General features: G+C 33.9%; 1 protein-coding gene across 6 annotated transcripts in view; it reads right to left on the reverse strand.

The window, feature by feature from the left end:
- The window catches only part of NBEA (neurobeachin), a 662,109-nt gene that overhangs the window by 383,609 nt on the left and 258,915 nt on the right, over positions 1-19,585 (reverse strand). For all 6 annotated transcript variants that reach the window (XM_048215508.2, XM_048215507.2, XM_048215504.2 and 3 more), the window contains exon 33: positions 6,859-6,986. In XM_048215508.2, the coding sequence (XP_048071465.2) occupies positions 6,859-6,986 (128 nt within the window). The remainder of the gene's footprint in view (positions 1-6,858; positions 6,987-19,585) is intronic.

Consider the following 19,585-nt stretch of genomic DNA (forward strand, 5'->3'; position numbering starts at 1 on the left):
CCTCAGTTCTTGCTTTGTAATAGTTTATGTGCAGTCTCTATATGTGAACCAGTTTGGCAGTCATTTTCATTCCTTGACTACCTTAAATATCCTACTTCGTTTTCTTCTGGTAGAAAATATGTCTGTCAAAGAAGTATGATGACAATTTGATTCTCTTTCCCCTATAAGTTAATTTGCATTTAATCTAGATGCTGTAAATGGCTTTTCTTTTCCTTTAAAGTTCATTGATTTTACTAGAATATGTCTCAATATTGGTTGCCTGAGTAATTTTTTCACACAGTCAGTGTGCTTTCTAAATACATATTTTAAAAATATCTCTCTCTCTTTTTTTTTCCCCCCAAATTCCAGGAGTTTCCTTGAATTACTGATCCTATTATTTTAGAGTTCTTTTCTTTGGTTTTCTTCTTTGGAAACTCATACATATGTTCGATATTCTAAATCTGTCCTTTTCACTTTCATCTTTTCTAGTATGTTTAGTCCTTTTTTAAAATTTATAATTTATCTTTTTCTACCTTATCTCTTATAGCCTTATCTGTTGAGTTTATACACCTCTTTATTTCTTCTTAGTTTTCATTTCTAAAGTTATTTTCTCTTTATTTTCAATTCTTTCCTAAATTCTGTATTACCACATTTGTGAGATTCTCTACATTCTGATATAAATTGTTCTTTCATATCCTGTATCTTTTCTAATGCCTTTTTAGCTCATTTAAGTACTTTTCATCTTTTTTTTCTGGCCTGCTCAATGGTCTGAGGAGGTATATTCTACGTATTCTCATTTTTCTTGTTGTAATATGTAGGATTATGATACTTTTTGTTGGTTATTATTTTATGTGAAATTAATTTACCCAAACTTATAGGATAGGTCTTTTCCCTCTTTCTTCAGGTTCTAGTGATCCCTCTTCTGTTTGTTTTCAAAAATATGACAACCTACCTTCTGAGAACTATCAGCTCTGCCTGAGTTCACAACCCAGGTTTATGTGGACTTTGTCTTCGTCTTTCTTGCCCTTCTGTTGCTCAGTTTGGATTCTATTCATAGCAGTTTCTTCTCAATGTGGGGCTTTGTCTTTGGTGAACTCTAGTTGGTTAATTACTTATGGGGCCTAGATGGCTTAGTCCCTTCCAGCTTTACCATGGAACCCTTGGACTCATCTGCTATGATAGTGTGCAAAAGCCCTCTCTATTTTAGCTGCTGTTCTCCAATAAGCTCTCTGGGTTTACCAGTGAGTATCTGTAGACCAGTTTCCTCAGATGCCATCTTGCTTCCCACCACTTTCTCGCTGGCCTCTGCTAATCCATGTGCTGTAGCTCTTGCATCTCCACCTGGTCATATTTTGGAGTATTGATGGGATACCTTGTCGCTATTTTGGTTGTAATTGTTCATTTGATGCTGCTGTAGTTATTGTTTCAACATCTATTGTTCTATCTGTTTTTCATGGAGGAATTCACGGTTATTTAAAAAGTATGCCTCTCATTACCATTTACACCGAATCTGCCATGTACATTTTTTTGTATTATTGCCATTTTAAAATAACTTCTGAAAATACATTTCAATCTATAATTTTTGAATTAAGATAAACATATGCAAGTTTTTCTAATTATGTGGCCATATTATTACTATGAATGATCCAAGGGTGAACTGGGCTTCTTGATTAGGGTCATTCTTTTTATAATACCATTTCAATGATGTTCTCATTTGGTTGAGTGGAAATTCCATGCTATTAGTTAAAAAATGCTAGGGACGCCTGGGTGCCTCAGTCAGTTAAGCATCTGGCTTGGCTCAGGTCATGATCCCAGGGTGCTGGGACAGAGTCCCACATTGGGCTCCTTGCTCAGCAGGGAGCCTGCTTCTCTCGCTGCCGCCTCCCCCTGCATGTGCCCACTCATTCTTTCTCTCTCTCTGACAAATAAATAAATCTTTAAAAAATAAAAATAAATGCTAGTCTTGGAAACTTAAATATTCTTGAGTATTATGACTTTAATAAAACATTTATTAATGTCACCAAAAGTGTAATAGACACTTTAGTATAACATTTCCTGCATTGCTACCATCTAAGATGTTTCAACTTATATATATAGCTTCTAAAAGAGGCAGCCTATATATTACATTCAACTTCACCCTTCCCATCTACCCCAATCTTAGCTGACTGTAACTGAGGTAGACACCAAACCCAAGGCTGAGCCACTCAGATCCTCTCTTCACATACAGTGACTACAGTCAAATGATGAAAGACATTTACATTAAAAGCACATTTGTAGTCAAGGTGGGTACTATACTGGGCCAAGTTCCGATGACTAAAAAACATGAAGTTGATCAGGAAAAGAAACAAAAAATTGAGTTGATATGCGGAGAGAGAAGCAAGGATAGAAGGCTATAAAGTTGCCTTGAGAGTCAAAGGGAGTAGCCTTGGTACTGACTCTCCTCTTCCATTTCAGGCTGCCTGACGCCTACCTGTTTTCATTTCCTGTCTTTGGATGCTGTAAGACTTTCTGCTGTATCCTCATCATAATTAAGTTACCTTTAATACTCTTGTGAGTTCTCAACGAAACACAAATAATGCTCACAGAATATAAACAGTGATTTCTCAGGACCCCTCTGTTATGGTGCACTAAGACAGAGTAAAGGACACTAGGCTCGCTCACACACACACACACGCACCCACACCCCTAAACATTTTCTCTTCTAATTAACTTAGGTGACTACTGCTTCTTTATTTCTAGTGATAACTCTAGGCTCCCTGTAGTTCTTACACTCCTGAATAAAAATTAGCAAGATCTAATCTGCTTCCTGACAGCCCCCAATCCCCAACTGGAGCGCTGAAGTGCATCCCCCATTACTGCATCAAACCAAAAAAATATAACCATTGGACTGAGAGTTGTTTTGTCATCTTGAGCTGGCGGATTTTGATACTTGCATACAAACCGACTCTAATTTTTACGCATTAGTTTGCAAATTTAAGAGCTAGAATTTTCTTAGGGAAAGTTCACTAAACTCCTAATAACCACTGTCTCCAAAAACCCTTAATTATTGCCAAGAGAATGCACATATACACCAAAAGGTACATAAAAATAAGTACTGTCAATGAGTGACCTTAAAATGTATGTACTATACTGAGTACTCTAGAATCATACAATAGTAATTTAACACAGGTTGACTAATAAAAGTGATAGACAAATTAAGAAAATGAAAGAACACTATTTTAGCTTGTATTTTAAAGGACATAGACAATACAGTATCAATGATTATTTTATAAAAAAACTACATGAATACAAGTGTAAATTAAGAACAAATGAATATAAAACAAATAAAGATGCAATTCGAATACACTTTACGATTACTCGAAATTAATAATTGCCTTCCTTTTTCATAGGACATAAAATATCTTCAGTTATCTAAATCCAGCTTTGTTCCTACCATTTAGATATATATGATGAAGTCAAAAGCAATGGGGTTTATTCATCATAAGCACTATTTTTAAATATTCAATGGCTACCATAAAGATATTTTTATCATGTACATCTCCTGAGTCCTTTATAATAGTTTGACAGCTTTTCTTTTCAGAGGAGAGGAATAGTGTTTCAAATGAGAGAAAGGAGGGAAATGGAGGATAGGGAAGAAGAAAGAATGATCAAGAATACGTGTTCAAGAATGAGAACATGAAAGGACATGTATTTCCAGAGGCTGAGGTGGAGAGCAAGAACAGACCTTGGATGAGCATAGCAGCCAGTTCACGGGTATGGATGACTCATCGATACTGGGAATTCTTAGAACACAACATTTTACCTGTCTTACCACCTTATTTTCAAAACTTACCTCTACCAATATTAGTAACAAAAATAATGTTCTAGTCAAGCATAAGGAAAAAATATTGAATATTATGTACCAAATTAAGCTAGGATATACAATATAAACAATAAGATACTTCCTATTTATAAGTGATGAATAATTTTATCAAAATTATATAAATAAAATGGCACAGGATCACAGAAAAGAAGACATTAATTAGACTTAAGGAATCTGAAACAGGATTCAAAGGATGAGAATAATCTGAGGGAGAGAAAAAAGGTAAAAGATCCAATGCAGAAGAAGAGTTGTACAAAAACAAGGAAATGTAATAACGTGTAACTTGTTTTCATGTTTAATTAATGTCTTCTATACAAGAGGACAAAGACTATTTGAGTCTGAAAAGGAAAGTTATAACTAAATTGTGAGGGATACAGAATGTTGTTCTATTATACAGCAGATGTTTCTAGATTTTTGGATTGTACTGATTGGCAGAAATTTGAAGGACATATTGTAAGTGTGTCAACCTTCTATTTAAAAAATACACCTCAAAATCTAAAATTCTGCCATTTACTATCATCATTTTATTAAATACAATACTTTTAACACAAAAAGGGATATGAACATCACATCCACATAGTTCTAAAAATGGGATATAATAAACTCTTTCAATGCAGAAAAGTTACAATATAAAATTGTATTCTGCCAGATGAACACAAAGAACTTTCAACATATAACATATTCCAATGTTTCCTTTTTAGCAGAATCATTTTTTTAAAAATCGAAGAGGTGTATTCTTAAAACTCTTTCAACTCAATTCAGAATATTTTGGTTAAACTTACGGAAGTCCAAGAAAAACAGCTCTCAATTACCTACCCAGCCTTTTCTCCTACCGTCTCACTGGAGTGTTGGGAAGAAATAAGAAAGAGTCCAGATGCCTGGTCATAGAAAATTCTGGAAAGGGGCTATCTATGTGGGTATCTTTCCTGACCAACACAGAGCAGTTAAAAGTTATCTGACAGTAATTCCTTAGAGCTTCAAATTGTCGCAAACTGTCACTGAGGAACCAGGAACGTGGGTCTTACAACTTAAAATAATCCCTTCTTTGCTTTGGCTGCCAGAAAACTTAGTGCTGATTTGTGTCCCAGTTTTAATAACACTACAAGGACCCATTACTAACATTTCTAAATTTATTCTCTGTTTATTTCAGCATGTCTTGGACCACTATTTATATATTTCTTATATAAATTTGTCAAATCTTTTTAGGAAAATATATATATAAATACAGAAAAAATAAAAGACTTTTAGTGAATGAGGAAACATTTAAGATTTATTTTTTCAATAATGTTTATTAATTTTTTTCTTATGGTAAAGTAACACATGTTACGGGGTCATTGCACTAAATATTCTGTCTAGGACGCTTTTCTAGTAAGCTGTATGACTCACCTCCTTCCGGTCTTTGCTTAAATGTAATTTTTACCATTGGTCTATTTAAAATTATAGAGCATGTTAGAAGATATTAAATGCTGTTAAAAGATAAATTCAACACAGTGGTTTGGGATTCTAAAAATGGCAGAGTCGGGTTGCAGTTTTAAAGAGGGCGATTTATTAAATAGGTTGGTTTTTTTTTGTTGTTTTATATAGTTGACACACACTTTTACATTAGTGTCAGGTGTACAACATAGTGATTTGACAGCTTTATATGTTATGTTATGCTATGCTCGCCACAAATGTAGCTTCCAACTGTCACTGTACAACGCTATTATAATACTACTCGCTATATTCCCTATGCTGTAACCTTTCATCCCCGTGACTTATTCATTCCATAACTAGAAGCCTGCCTGCCACTCCCCATCCCCCATCTTGTCGATTCCCCATCCCCTTCTCCTCTGGCCACCAACAGTTTTTTCTCTGTATTTTTGGGTCTGTTTCTGCTTTTGTTTTTTCATTTGTTTCCTTTTTTAGATTCCACATCTTTGTTATATACTAACATATTCCAAGTACCTAAGAAAATGCTTGGGCTAGAACAAGAACTCAGTGTTTTTGTTTTTGTTTTTTTAAAATGAAAAGCTCACCGGTGTGTCACTGTTCTAACAACTTTATATGCATTATATAATTTAATCTTCACAAGAACCCTAGGAGGGAGGTGCTATCACTGACTATATTTTATAGAAGGAATGTAAGTTACAAAATGGCTAAATAATTCACAAAGGTCAGACAGCTAAGAAAGTAGTAGAACAAGGATTTAAACCCAGTCAGGTTATTAACTATTACTGTCTCACCTGACAGAAACAGATTGTGTAAAAGCAGTTGAGACAATGACAGAACAATCACAGGAAAACGACAGTAAATAGAAAGTGAAAGCAAAAAATATATATATATAAGACTTCTAAATTCAAGGAATAGTACCTAAACCATTATTTACTCAGAGGATCATCTAGATACAGATTACCCTTTCTGAAGCTCTTGAATATTTATATAACAAACTTTTTAAAGAAATAAGGATTCAGATAACCATATTTTTAAAAGCTGCTCTTCTAATACTGGTGCATTAATTAAATCTTCATCATAATTAATTTATCTGCTTTCCCTTCTCATTCCATTTAAGCTGCTGTTGAGTAAAAGACAATAGCTTCATCAATTCCAGGTTAAGTATTTCTTTATGTTTTCTCAGTTAAGAATTTTCATATTACAAATGCTATGTGAATAAGAAATCACTTACAGAAGCATGGCTCTTAGAGTTAGAAGGAAATTTTAGAGCGTACTGCTTAGTAAACACACCAGCCTAATGAAGGATATACTGCAGCCCTGGTAGACTAGGATTTTCAGACCCAGAATCTCCTAATTCAACACTTTTTCAAAGTTCTCCATTCTGTTATTAGCATTGACTGTGAAAACATGTTATTTTTCAAAATGAATAAGAAGAAAGCATGTATGAATATCTTATTAGAATTTGTGGAAGCAATGTCTTCATATTCTTTTGGCAATAAATATTCCTCCAAAAGTACAAATTATATCATGAGTAATAGATACATTACAGGACACTAAAATAATTAGAATATAGAGAGAAATCATACCTTCTATCAATAGCTCTTGTCCATGACTGCCAAGAAGTGTACGAGATAGGAATGGGGCAAAGTCTACAAAAATTTCGCGAAGAAGAGGAGCAACTTTTTCTAAAGCTCTTTCAAGTTTTGCAGTGATGCTGTTGAAATTAAGACATAAAGACTAGTAAATATAATTCAGTACAAAAAGTCAAATAAATTTTACTTCTAAATTAAAATCTTGAAAAATCATAAAAGTACAATTCTAACTCATGGAATAGTAACAGCTTCAGTAGAAGGGACACCCTGTAGAGTTTCACATCAGTCATAAGGCTACTCTAAAGACTGCGGTTAAAGTAGAATGACCGGGGTGCCTGGGTGGTTCAGTTGGTTAAACCCAGGACTCTAGATCCCAGTTCAGTTTATGATCTCAGGGTCATGAGATCAAGCCCTGCCTGTGCTCACTGGGGAGTCTGCTTGAGATTCCCTCTCTCCTCCCTCTGTCCCTCCTCACCATGCTCTCTCTCTAAAATAAGTAAATAAATCTTAAAAAAAAGGAAGAGTGACTGTTCTGTGAAAGGAAACTGGAATTCTATAACCTGCAAGGGCCACAGACTCGGCTTCTAGCTCTGTCTTCCGTGACTATCCTATCCATGAAAGAAAATTGTTTTGAACACCTACTACATGGATCATTGTGTCCGTTACAAAGAATTAACCTTTGTTCTCTAGAGTTGCCTAAAAATTCCCTGAAAAGCTGGACAAATAAGGCAATAACTAGAATTCACTGTGATACAATTAAATTGCTGTGCTCAGGTAGGCATTTTCCACTTCATAAGCCCACTTACTATTCTTTACCAATTCCTGCATTATTACTTATGTTAGTTCACTGTTCAATGTTAAGTTATATGGCCTCGTATAAGCACTATTTGACATTCTTGAAAATACTTCAAGTAGTATATGTGAAAAAATATAGGGGTAAAAAGCTTGGGGCATTAGACTTCCTTAGCCTACAAAATTAAAATGAGTGCCTACCGGTGAGAATTAAATGCACTAGGTACTTGGAGTGCAGAGAACAGTCCCTGGCACACAGTGAGAGGTCAATAATGGTAGCTCTTGTAACAACTACTCTGAATGAAACAAAACTATATATACTCTTACCAAATGTAGCTCTGATTAAGAAAGCCAAAATCAATATAATAATATAATGTTAGAGGAACACACACTGTTCTACACAGAAGACATGTACAGCAAAAAATTAAACAATGCTTTAAAATAATAAAAGTTCTGCCACAAAACTTAAGTAACATTTTGCTATCTATGAGGAAAACAAAAATGACAAAAAGGTCATTAATCATAGAATAATTTTCAACATATTACTAATATTTAAAACTAAAGTACTGCATTGTGAAGTGACTAAATAGGGATGAGGGGATAATCTAGGATTCCTTCTTTCCTAACTTGGAAACAGTGTGATCTGAATCATTTGTGCCCTCAAAGCCTCACCCATTAGCACTACTACCTGACTTTGTCTCCTCTTATCTGGGTCAGAAAGAACTCAGAGAGGAAACTGGTGTGAGCACTTCCACGTGGTGTGAGCACTTTCACGAACACTTCAAGAGACTATCTAGAGGAACAATTTTGGGCAAGAAAAAGGGAGCTGGGTGGTTCTTTGAAGACACGCTGAAGATACAGAGAATTCTCAATATTCTCCCTAACTCTGTTACTCCAGAACTAAGCACCTTTATTTTTTTTTTATGATTATGTTCAATTAGCCAACATATGGAACATCATTAGTTTTGATGTAGTAGTGATAAGCACCTTCTTTAACCAATGGTTCTCAAACTTTACTGTAGATCAGAATCATCTGTAATGCTTTTTAAATACAGACTCCTAGAACCCCAACCCCATAACTTCTGATTCAGCAGGTCTGCGTGTACTGTGAGAATATGCACTTCTAACAAATTCTCAGGTGGTTTGCTACTGCTGATCCAGGAAACACACTTTGAAAATTACTGTTTTAGTGAGAGTATTTACTACTAGTAAATTGTAATAAAACAGAAAAGGGAAGGCTACCTGAAGTCATAAAATAATCGGAATAAGTTATTTCTGACTTTTAGAGAATATAGACACAACTCCTTTTTTTTTTAATCTATTAATTCATTCATTCCTTCTAATCTTCAGGATCATGTTCCAATAACTTCCCAGCTAAAGTAATCCCCTCCTCTAAGGAAAGATGAATAAGTATGCTAAGAGCAAACCTATGAACAGGGGAAAGATCTGAATGTTATTATTTGTTTCTGTACCTGAATTCTGAGTGAAGCATGAATACTTTTATTTAGGATTAATTAATGAGAGTGAAATTACTTTAGAAAATTTTTAGATGTATAAAGGTTCACATCATAGTTATATTATTGTAATACACTATTATCTAATTAAATTCAGGTATATATTTTTCCCAGTTTATGACATTTTTCCATAGTTTATGGGTTTCTGTATGGTTTAGAGTCTTCAGAATTGCAACACTATTGTTGTAGGTTACATATCAAATAGAAATCTCAAATAATTTAATCAACTAATCACATAAGTGTGTGTGTACATGTGTATTAATTACCTTGACTTAAGGATAAGGAATAAAAACGAATCCTTACAAGAGTTGCTTTTAATAAGCAACTACTTTCTTATAAAACTCAATAGAATATTAAATGATGCTCTTACATATCATTCTGTAACCATAATTTTAGTATTCTAATGAGGAGCAAACAATGTAACATTTCCCCAGCAAGAGATCAAAGGCTTTAAGTCAGAAAATCATCATTAAATACTTCTTCCAGATTTCTCTATCAAACAACACTATTCTAAGTGGAAAAGTTTCACCATCACTTTTTTACAGTGAAGAAAATGGACAGGTTTTTGTTGTTGTTGTTGTTGTTAATATTTATAGATTCCACACAATGTATTTTAAATGAAAGTAAACATCGGATAGAGTATGTGATCTTCATCATTACACAATTGACATTCTCAAAGAAGATGATATAAATGTAGATCTCAGTTTAATACCCTCCTCTATCATCAGGCAAAGAACCACCAAATACCAAAAAAAAAAAAAGAGAGAGAGAGAGAGATACTGGTATTTCAATTCTCATCTGAGAGAAGTACACAGTGTAAACCTTCCTTTTCCCAAGACATTCTGAAAAATTTATCTGTTAACATGTAAAATAAATAAATAAATAAAACATTAAACACAAGAGAACTCCTTGGCCTTATGTCCTATAAAAATAAAAGAATTATTCTCTTCATTTTGAATACAATTTTTTTTAAACAGCACATGTAATAGCTACCGAAAACAAGGTTCTTTGGCAAATTATTTTGTAAGAAAAATTAGCATATTTTACTTGATTTAGGGGAAAGATTAAGTAATAATTTTTCAGTTTTATTGAAAGCTTATTTTCATTTATTCAAAAAACATTCATCAGTATAAGATATTTTATGCACAAAAAAATTTGAAGGTTCAGTACATGGGTAATTTGCCCTACATAGTCTTGAGTGAGATTTACAATCTTAACACTCTAGCAACTTCTTAGTATTTAGGAAAGTTCTTGGGCCCTAAATTTGCCAACTCCAGGCTGAAATGCATTCTCTCAAGCTTCTCATTCCTCTCTCCGTACTCAATTTTTTTTCATTCCCTTCAGTCACATTAATGATGCTTATGATGTTATTTTGACATTGGCTATTTTTCTTGATATTTAAGTGCAAATTCTTTCAAGAAAGAGAATTATTTCAAACTGAGGGCTTCAGGGGGGGGGGAATGGAATAGGCTGGTGATGGGTAGTAAGGAGGGCACGTATTGCATGGTGCACTGGCTGTTATATGCAACTAATGAATCATGGAACTTTACATCAAAAACCAGGGATGTACTATATGGTGACTATGATAATATAATAAAAAATATTATTAAAAAAAAAAGAAAAAGAATTACTGATTTCCATGAAGAAAACTGTTGTTGCAAGTTGGGTAATTTATCAACCAGTCTCACAAATTTTCCAACTCTAAAAACAAAATATTCAAAGAAAATAATAATGCTTTAGATGAAATTTTAAAGCATCAATGCCTGGATGAAATTAACATGATTTAAAACACAAGAGTTTTATTATTATGGTTTCAAAAACCACAATTACATATTGGCTTTTATTTATATTAAGAAAATCTTATTTACAGAGATTTACAGATTCTAAGAAATTTTATGAATAAAAATATAATTATTCCATGATAGAAAAAAAATGTATGAAATCCCATGGTTGCAATTATTATCAAATCTCGCCGAATGTAACTGACCTAGGGACATATCGAAGGCCAAGGAGATTGTAAATAAATTAATCAACAGAAAAAGTAAGATTTTGGTCTCATTTTCTAAATTAATCTCCTTATAAAAATCTCCTTATAAGCAAAGTATTGATTATTTTCTAATATTATATGCTTTGGAATTCTAGAATAACACAATAATTTTACTTTCATTTAGGACACTACTTATGTTGTGAGTCCTACTTTTATAAACTCCTTTACACTTGTGCTACTCAATAAAGTTATAATTTTTACTTTTGGTTTTAACCTTTTGTATTCTCCTAGGTCCTTAACATGTCATAAATATAATAAATACTTAATAATTTAAATTGGTACATTAAAGTTCTTAAATTTCTTCATTTCTTAAATCATATAAAATGGTTATATATAATAATAAAATCGAGAATGAAAATACTTATGTAACTTTAAGCAATGTACATAAGAGACAGCTCAGATATGAAGGAAATTATTACACTAGTGAATTCCACAATAGATTTCATTAATCAAATGTTCCTGGGTAAATTAGGCAATACAGGCATAGGTAAATGAAGTGATTTGCTTAAGTAAACTTCGATAAAAAGAAAAGATTAGGAGAGTGTTAATGACAGCAAAACCATAAATTGTAAAGTTAAATTCTTAATTGGCTACATACTATGACTGGGAAATGACAAACATTGACTTAAACTATTTTGTTTAGCTTTCACTAAGCTGCTAATGTGAAATATGTATATTTCACATTAAAATGTGAAAATTATATATGTGTGAAATTATATATATATGAAATATATATATTTCACATTAAAATGTGAAAAAATATATATATATGTTTAAAAGAGAACAAGTGTGAGTGGAGGGGAGAGGGAAAGAGAATCTTAAGCAGTCTCCATGCTTAGTGCAGAGCCCGACCAGGGGCTCAATCTCACGACCCTGAGATCACAACCTGAGCTGAAATCAAGAGTTGGATGCTCAACCAACTAAGCCACCCAGGCGTCCCTGAAATATAATTTAACAGATTAGATAGCTGATGAGTAAATACATCCTGAATCTCAGATTCTGTAATGCTGTGACCTACTGCTAAACACTTTTTCTCAACTATAACTTTTTATGGTTACACTAACCAAAACATGAAGCTGAAAACTTCTTGCTTACTTTACTTCCTCATGATCTTTTAAATTAAAAACTGACATTTTCTCTTTATTTTTTTTTAAAAGAATCGCATACATTTTCAAGTGCATGAGTACAGGTGAAGAAAACAGATGAACTTACAGAAGACTGAGAAATGAAACCTAAACAGAATTCTTTTGCATGCAAGAAGTTTACTCTATATATGGTAAACTAAATTCCAAATAAACACTTTTCAAATTTTAGGAAACGTAATGTTGGAATATCTTCAGATAAGTATAAAAGCTTTTTATGAAGTGCATGTTTGGAAATTGTTAATTACATGTGTTTAAGACAGAAAGAAAACAAAACAAACTGAAATGGAAAAATCCCTCCTTTCTAGTCAACTAGTCAAATAAAATATAAAAATTAACTACAAAGTCAGGATATATGTCATATAACAGACAAAACAGCAGACCTAGGTGATATGAAGAGTAAGGTTAATTGTACTTTAAATAGGTGACATAAAAGTTGAAATAAGAAAACTTTTCCTAGTAAATAACAAATTTAACATATGATAGAAACTATTTTAATGCGGTGGGTCTGGCGGTGTACTGAGATTCTGCCTTTAGGATAGAGACCCTTGTTCTCATGAGATCTTAGGAGGACTACTGGGTGGTGGCTCACAGTTAAATCCATCCCCAAGAAGGGAGCTGTCCTGCCAGAATTTAAGTCACCCTATTAGGAATATCTGCATTCAAACACTAGTCAAGGAGGAGACAGAAAGGCCCAGCTCCCTTGATTCAATTGAGGATACCTCTCTGGGCCTTTCCAGTTTTAGAGCTTTCCCACAGAATGGCCTAGGGCTTCCCGTACAACTGCATCACTTTTCCTTGGACCAATCTTTTCTTCTCATTTCCTTATAGGTGATGTGATTGAGAACATTCTCCAATAAATTGCCTGTATACAGTGTTCTAAGAATATATTTTCTGGGGTTGTAGTCTGTTGATGAGTATTTTTAGTATAGTATTTGGTTCACATATTTTTTGAAAATACAAATTGAAAAATGATGAGTTAGGAATTTAAACTTAAAAAAAAATAGAGAACTTCCATTTAAGATGCAGAATGCTGGAAAGGGTCCATGGCTACACTAATCACAAGAAAAAACCAGATAATCTATAGAATTACAACGCTGCTAGGACTCATCAGAGAGCTGAGGTTGCAAGGTAACCAACTAGCCATGAAATCTGAAGACAGACAGACAAGATAGGAATGAAGAGACAAGGAGACAAGATAGCAATGAAGAACTTGCTTCGCTGCGGCAGAACCTAGGAAGCAGCAGCTCTGGGTACCACATAAACTGGTAAGAAGAAATCAGCTAATACTTTTACTAAATTGCTCAAGTCCAAGTGTGAACTAATGTGAGAGAATAAAATCTTCAGAGCTGTAAGCCCAAGGGGAGTTTGCTGTAATTTGCAGGATCTTCCCCACAAACCTCACCATTACTGGTGACAGAGACTGGGGGCAGCATGGAGAACTGAGAAACTTCCTCCACTGCTGCAGGCTAAGGGAGGGGAGCAGTGACTGTTGCAGAAAAGACACAAAGCCCTGCCTGCACATTCTTCCCCATAACCTCCATGGAACAAAGGCCTGGTCCGTCTTAGAAAAGGTCAGCAAACCCTGTCACTTCCAGGGTACGAGAGAGTCTTTCGCAGCTGGAGAAAGGGAACAGAAAAAACTCTATTTGGAGGGAGGGCAAGAAAACACCCTGAGTCCTGATAATCAGAGATTCTCCAAACATCTGGAAATGCGCAGGATCAGTAGAAAATCCTACTCCCAAGACCAGGGCAATACCTGCCTAAAATCAAGTCTGAACCAGAACAACAGGAAACAACTCCAAGTCCACCAAGCAACTGGATTGCAAGTACCCAATAACAACCAACAGCGAACTACTATTGTAGAAGGCACCACAGTGTAGAGAACCTCGTTAAAATGTAGGATTAAAAGAAAGCCTAAAAATCAGGGTAGAATAGGAACACTGAGTAAAGTAGTCTGAAAAATCAGCCCCTAGATAAAGACAAGGTACAAGCAGAAAAATTTAAAGCATGTGGTTCACTGAGAGTAACTAAAACAAGAAAACACAAACCTAGCTCAACTCCTGGGTAGAATGACTTAACCTACAACATTAAAGGCCTTAGCATAAGAGGTAAGCCCATTTCCAGAATAAATACTATAAATGTCAGTTATTACTATCCTCTATATAACGTCCAACTTTCAACCAAAAAGTATAAGACATACAAAGAAGGAAAACTGACAAAGTCAGAATCACAAACTGACAGAATGGGAATCACAGATAAACCATGTGTTAGAACTATCAAAGAATTTTTAAAAACTATGATGAACATATTAGGAGTTAATTAATAGTTGAAAAGATAAGTCCACATGCATAAACACATGGGGGAATTTTAGCACAAAGTAAGAAACTGTAAAAAAGAAACAATGCTAGAAATAAAAAAAAAAAAAGAAAATAATAATGCCTTCAATAGGCCTATCAGTAGACTCAATAAAGTTAAGGAAGAATCAATGAATTTGAAGTTAGGCCAATAAAAACAAGCATACTGAAACAAAAAAGAGAATAAAAGAATATGTATATAATGACACAGAGAGAAAGAGAGAGAAAGAGAGAGAGAGAGAGAGAAGAGTGTGTTTGCAAGTGCTTTAAGGAGTATGGAAGAGTATCAAATAGTCTTATATAAATGTCATTAAAATCCCAGAAGTAGAAATGCGGTTATGCCAAATAATGGCTGCCAAAGGTGCCTAAAAAATAATCCCTGGAATTTGTGAGTAGGCTATGTTACATGGCAAAAGGGACTCTAAAAATGAAATTCACAGTTTGAACACTAACATAGGGAGGTTATCCTGGATTATGTAGGTGGGCCCAGTATAATCACACGAGCCCTAAAAAGCAGAAAATTCTCTCAGTGTAGTCAGAGAAGTGTAGCGGAAGAGAAAGGCATAAAAGATATGTCAGAAGGGGAAGCCAGAGAAGTTCTAAGTGTGAGAAGAATGTGATACAAGGTCACTGGTTCTGAATGTAGGGGCCATATGCAAGGACTAGAAAAAGGCCTCTAGGAGCTAAGGGTAGCCCAGAATGACAACCAGCAAATAAACAGAACCATCATTCTATAGTTGCCCAGCAGTGAATTCTGCCAAAAATCTTCATGAACCTGGTTTCCTTCCAATCCCCTAATAAGGAATGTAGTAGCTCTGCAAACACTGGGATTTTAACCTATAGAAGTATGACATAATAAATGAGTATTGTTTTAAGCTGCTAAATTTGTGGCCATTTATTATGGTAGCAATAAAAAACTCATACAAGGAGAGAGAGAAAATAGGGAAGAAGTATGTTAAGAAATAATGAGTAAAAATTTTCCAAAAATGATAAAGTTCCTCAAACCATGGATGTAAGAAGCCCAAAAAACAAGTAGAATAAAAATTAATTAATAACCTACATTTGACATAATAAACTACTGAAACTCAAATATAAAGAGAAAATTTGAAGAAGGCTATCAGAGAATAAAGATTCATTACACAAAGAGGAAAAAAGTAAGAATGACATTCTCACTAGCAAGTAGGCAGGCCAGAAGACAGTGGCTATTTCAAATCCATTTCAAAAAAATATCAGCCCACAATTCTATACTTAGCCAACAACAACAACAACAACAACAAAAAAAACCCAAAATTTTTCAAAAATGAAGGTAAACAACTTTTCCAAAGAAACAAAAACTAAGAGAATTCATGTATTTGACTTGCACTACACAAACTTTTAAAAGACGTTCTTCAAGTATAAGGAAAGTAATATCTGACATAAACTTATGTTTATACAAACAAATTAAGAGTGCTGGAAATAATTGAGAATAAATATAATATTCATCTATTTTTAATTGCTCTACAGATAATGGACTCTACAGAACAAAAACCAGTAGTGATGTGCTGTTTCTTAAAAAGACATATGGAAGCAAAACATGACAACATTAACACAAAGGATGAGAAAGAGTAATTAAACCACTAGAAGACTCTTATACTACACATGAAACAGTATAATACTATTAAAGACTGGAATAATTTAAAGATTTACATTGTAAACTCTAGGGCAACTCTGATAATGTTTTAAAGATAAATAAACAATAAGCCAATACTGGAGAGAAAATGAAATGATACAAAAAATACTCTATCAGTCCAACAGAGAAGTCAAAGAAAGGCATAGAAAGAAGAAAAAGAAAGTAAAAGACAGATGAAAAATAACAGTTTTTAAAAAACAAGTAGCAAGCTGATAGCTATTAGTGCAACCATATCAGTAATAACATTAAATGTAAATTATATAGAAACATCAATTAAAGTACAGATTGTCAAATTAAAAAGAAAAGTTGGGTCCACTGAGACACTAAGAAAACCCTGCTTTAAAATAAAATTATAGATAAGTTTAAAGAAAAGATAGGAAAGAGAATTGCCATTAAAACATTAATATGAAGAGAGCCAAAGAAAGGAACTGAAGAGGTTTTTATTGAATGAGATATTAGAATTTATATTATACTTGACTAATTTTTTTTATAACTTGAAGATTACAAGGAAAACCAAATTTGTCCATGATGTAATTAAGGGACAAAATGAATGGATATGACATACTCTACTTGAAAGCAGTGATTAAAAAGAAAAAGAAAACTAAGTCATTTCAATGTTTATACTCAATTTAATATAGGATAATAAACAAACTAGCTATATAAACATAATTTGGATTTCTACTGTTAGTAATCAGCTGATCTGCCTTCTGAGAACAAAACTAGACAAAAACCAAACAAACAAACAAACAAACAAAATACCTCTTGAAGGGCAATGAGTGTTAAGATAGGGACCAATTATCTGACATGATCACTAAAAAGAAATCCTAAAAGAGGTGATTTTGGCATTTGGGCCATTTTTCTCAGACGGACACGGTTTAGAAGAAGCAGTTCAATGAGTCAGCAGTTGAACAAAATTTTTAAACAAACTTAGGTGGAAAAAATGAATTTCAGGACCCACCAAAGGCACGGAGAGCTTTGAAAAACTCATATGATTCAAGTTGGGACCCTGTAGAATTACACCTTAGAGTAATGGTAAACTAGAAAAAGACTAGCCCTATAACCTTGAGTACATTATATCATCTAGAATTGTTAGTGCCTACCAGAGGCAAATGTAACTTTTTTTCTGGGAAAATCCACCCTTTTGTACATTAATACACTTTCATATACTAGGTTCTTCACACTAGAATAAAAGCAAAAGACATTAAAGTAGAGAAAAATATATTATCAAATACCAAGAGAAACAAAATCATAGATAGTCCAGAAGCCAAATAATGAAACAAAGACTTTAAAGTACCTATATTTCATATATTCTTGAAAATTACAGACAAGACAGACAATTGGGAGAGAAAAACTATTAAAAAAATCAAGTGGAAATTCTAGTACTTACCAAAAAATTGAAATTAAGAATACAGAAAATTAGAAACAATTGAAGAGAGAATTAGTAAAGTGCACTAAGATTAAAAATATACTCAGAGAGTGAGACAGAGACAGAGAGACAGACACATAGAGAGAATATATAAAGAGATGATAAATATATGATATATATGATATATGTATAATTCAAGTCCTAAGAAAAGAATAGAATGAGTCAGAAGCAACATTTGAAGAAGTAATGGCTAAGAATTTTCTAGCCACTGATAAAAGTCATTGAATTTCATATTTGAGAAGCTCTACAAAGCCCATGTTACATAAATACAAAGAAAAACCACAGAGCCTGAGCACATCATAGTACAACTGCTAAATACCAAAGATAGAGATAATCTTAAAAGCAGGTAGCAATGGTAGGGAAGACAAGGGAGGACACAGAAATAGCAATAAGACTAGAAGTTATTTTTTTTTAAAAGGCAAAAAAAAAAGTAAAGAAAGCACAGAAAGAAACAAAAGCCAAACACAGTTGAGTAATATCTTCAAAGCACTAAAAGAAAACAACTGCCAACCTAAAATTTATACTGGCTCAAAATATCCTTCAAACAAAAATGAAGGTGAATTTCAAAGAGTTTTAGTCAAATAAGAACTGAGAGAATTCATAAGTGGCAGGCCTATACTAAATGGAATACTAAAAGGTGTTCTTCAAGAAGAAGGAAATGGGGAAGCCTGGGTGGCTCAGTTGGTTAAGCGCCTGCCTTCAGCTCAGGTCGTGATCCCAGGGTCCTGGGATCTAGTCCTACATTGGTCTCCTTGCTCAAGAGGGAGCCTGCTTCTCCTTCTACCTGCCACACCCCCTGCTTGTTTTCTCTCCCTCTCTCACACAAATACATAAAATCTTAAAAAAAAAAAAAAAAGGAGGAGGAAAATGATGCCAGATGGAAATCAGACTTTCAGAAAGGAATGAAGAGGAACAAAAAATAAACATTTGGGTTAAGTCTAAATAGATGTTGACTAATAAGATGGTAATTATACTTTCTTGTGGGGTTTAAAATTTTATATGCACACAAACATGTATACACATGTACAAGTATGTTTGCAAAACTGGGGGTAACTGAAGTTAAACAATACTAACTTCCATGCATTGTCCAGGAAGAGGACTTAGATATACTAAAAATTAATGTTGTGATCTGAAGAATGGATTACTTAAAACACTGTTTCTCAGAGTGTGTTCTCAAAACCAGCAGCATCAAGATCATTTAGTGTAATGGTTAATATTATGCATCACCTTAACTGGACCACAGAGTCCACAGATATTTGGTAAAGTATTTCTCTTGGGTGTGTCTGTTAGGGTGTTTCTGGATGAGATTAACATTTTGAATGGGAAGACTGACTCAAGCAGCTAGACCCCCCTAATATGGATAAGCCTCATCCATTCAAATGAAGACATGAATAGAACAAAAGGCTGAGTAAGAGGAAGCTCCTCCTACCTGACAGTTGGAAGCAGGAACACTGATCTTTTCGAGCCTTCAGACTCAGACAAAAACATTGGCTCTTCTTGGGTCTTGAGCCTGCCAGCTTTCAGACTGGAACTTACACCATCAGTTTTTCTGGTTCTCAAGCCTTTAGATTTCGACTGGGAATATATATTGGCTTTCCTGAATTTCCAGTTTGCTCACTACAGATCTTGGGACTTCTCACAGTCCAGAGATACACTGAATCAAAACTCTGGGTGTGGGACCTAGCAATCTATGCTTTAACAAGCCTTCCATGTGACTCTGTTGCAGGTGGGTGTTCCAGAACCACTGCATTAAGGACAAAATAGTAATGATAAC

The sequence above is a fragment of the Ursus arctos genome, unplaced genomic scaffold (genome assembly GCF_023065955.2).
Source record: "Ursus arctos isolate Adak ecotype North America unplaced genomic scaffold, UrsArc2.0 scaffold_10, whole genome shotgun sequence".
Lineage (NCBI taxonomy): Eukaryota > Metazoa > Chordata > Mammalia > Carnivora > Ursidae > Ursus > Ursus arctos.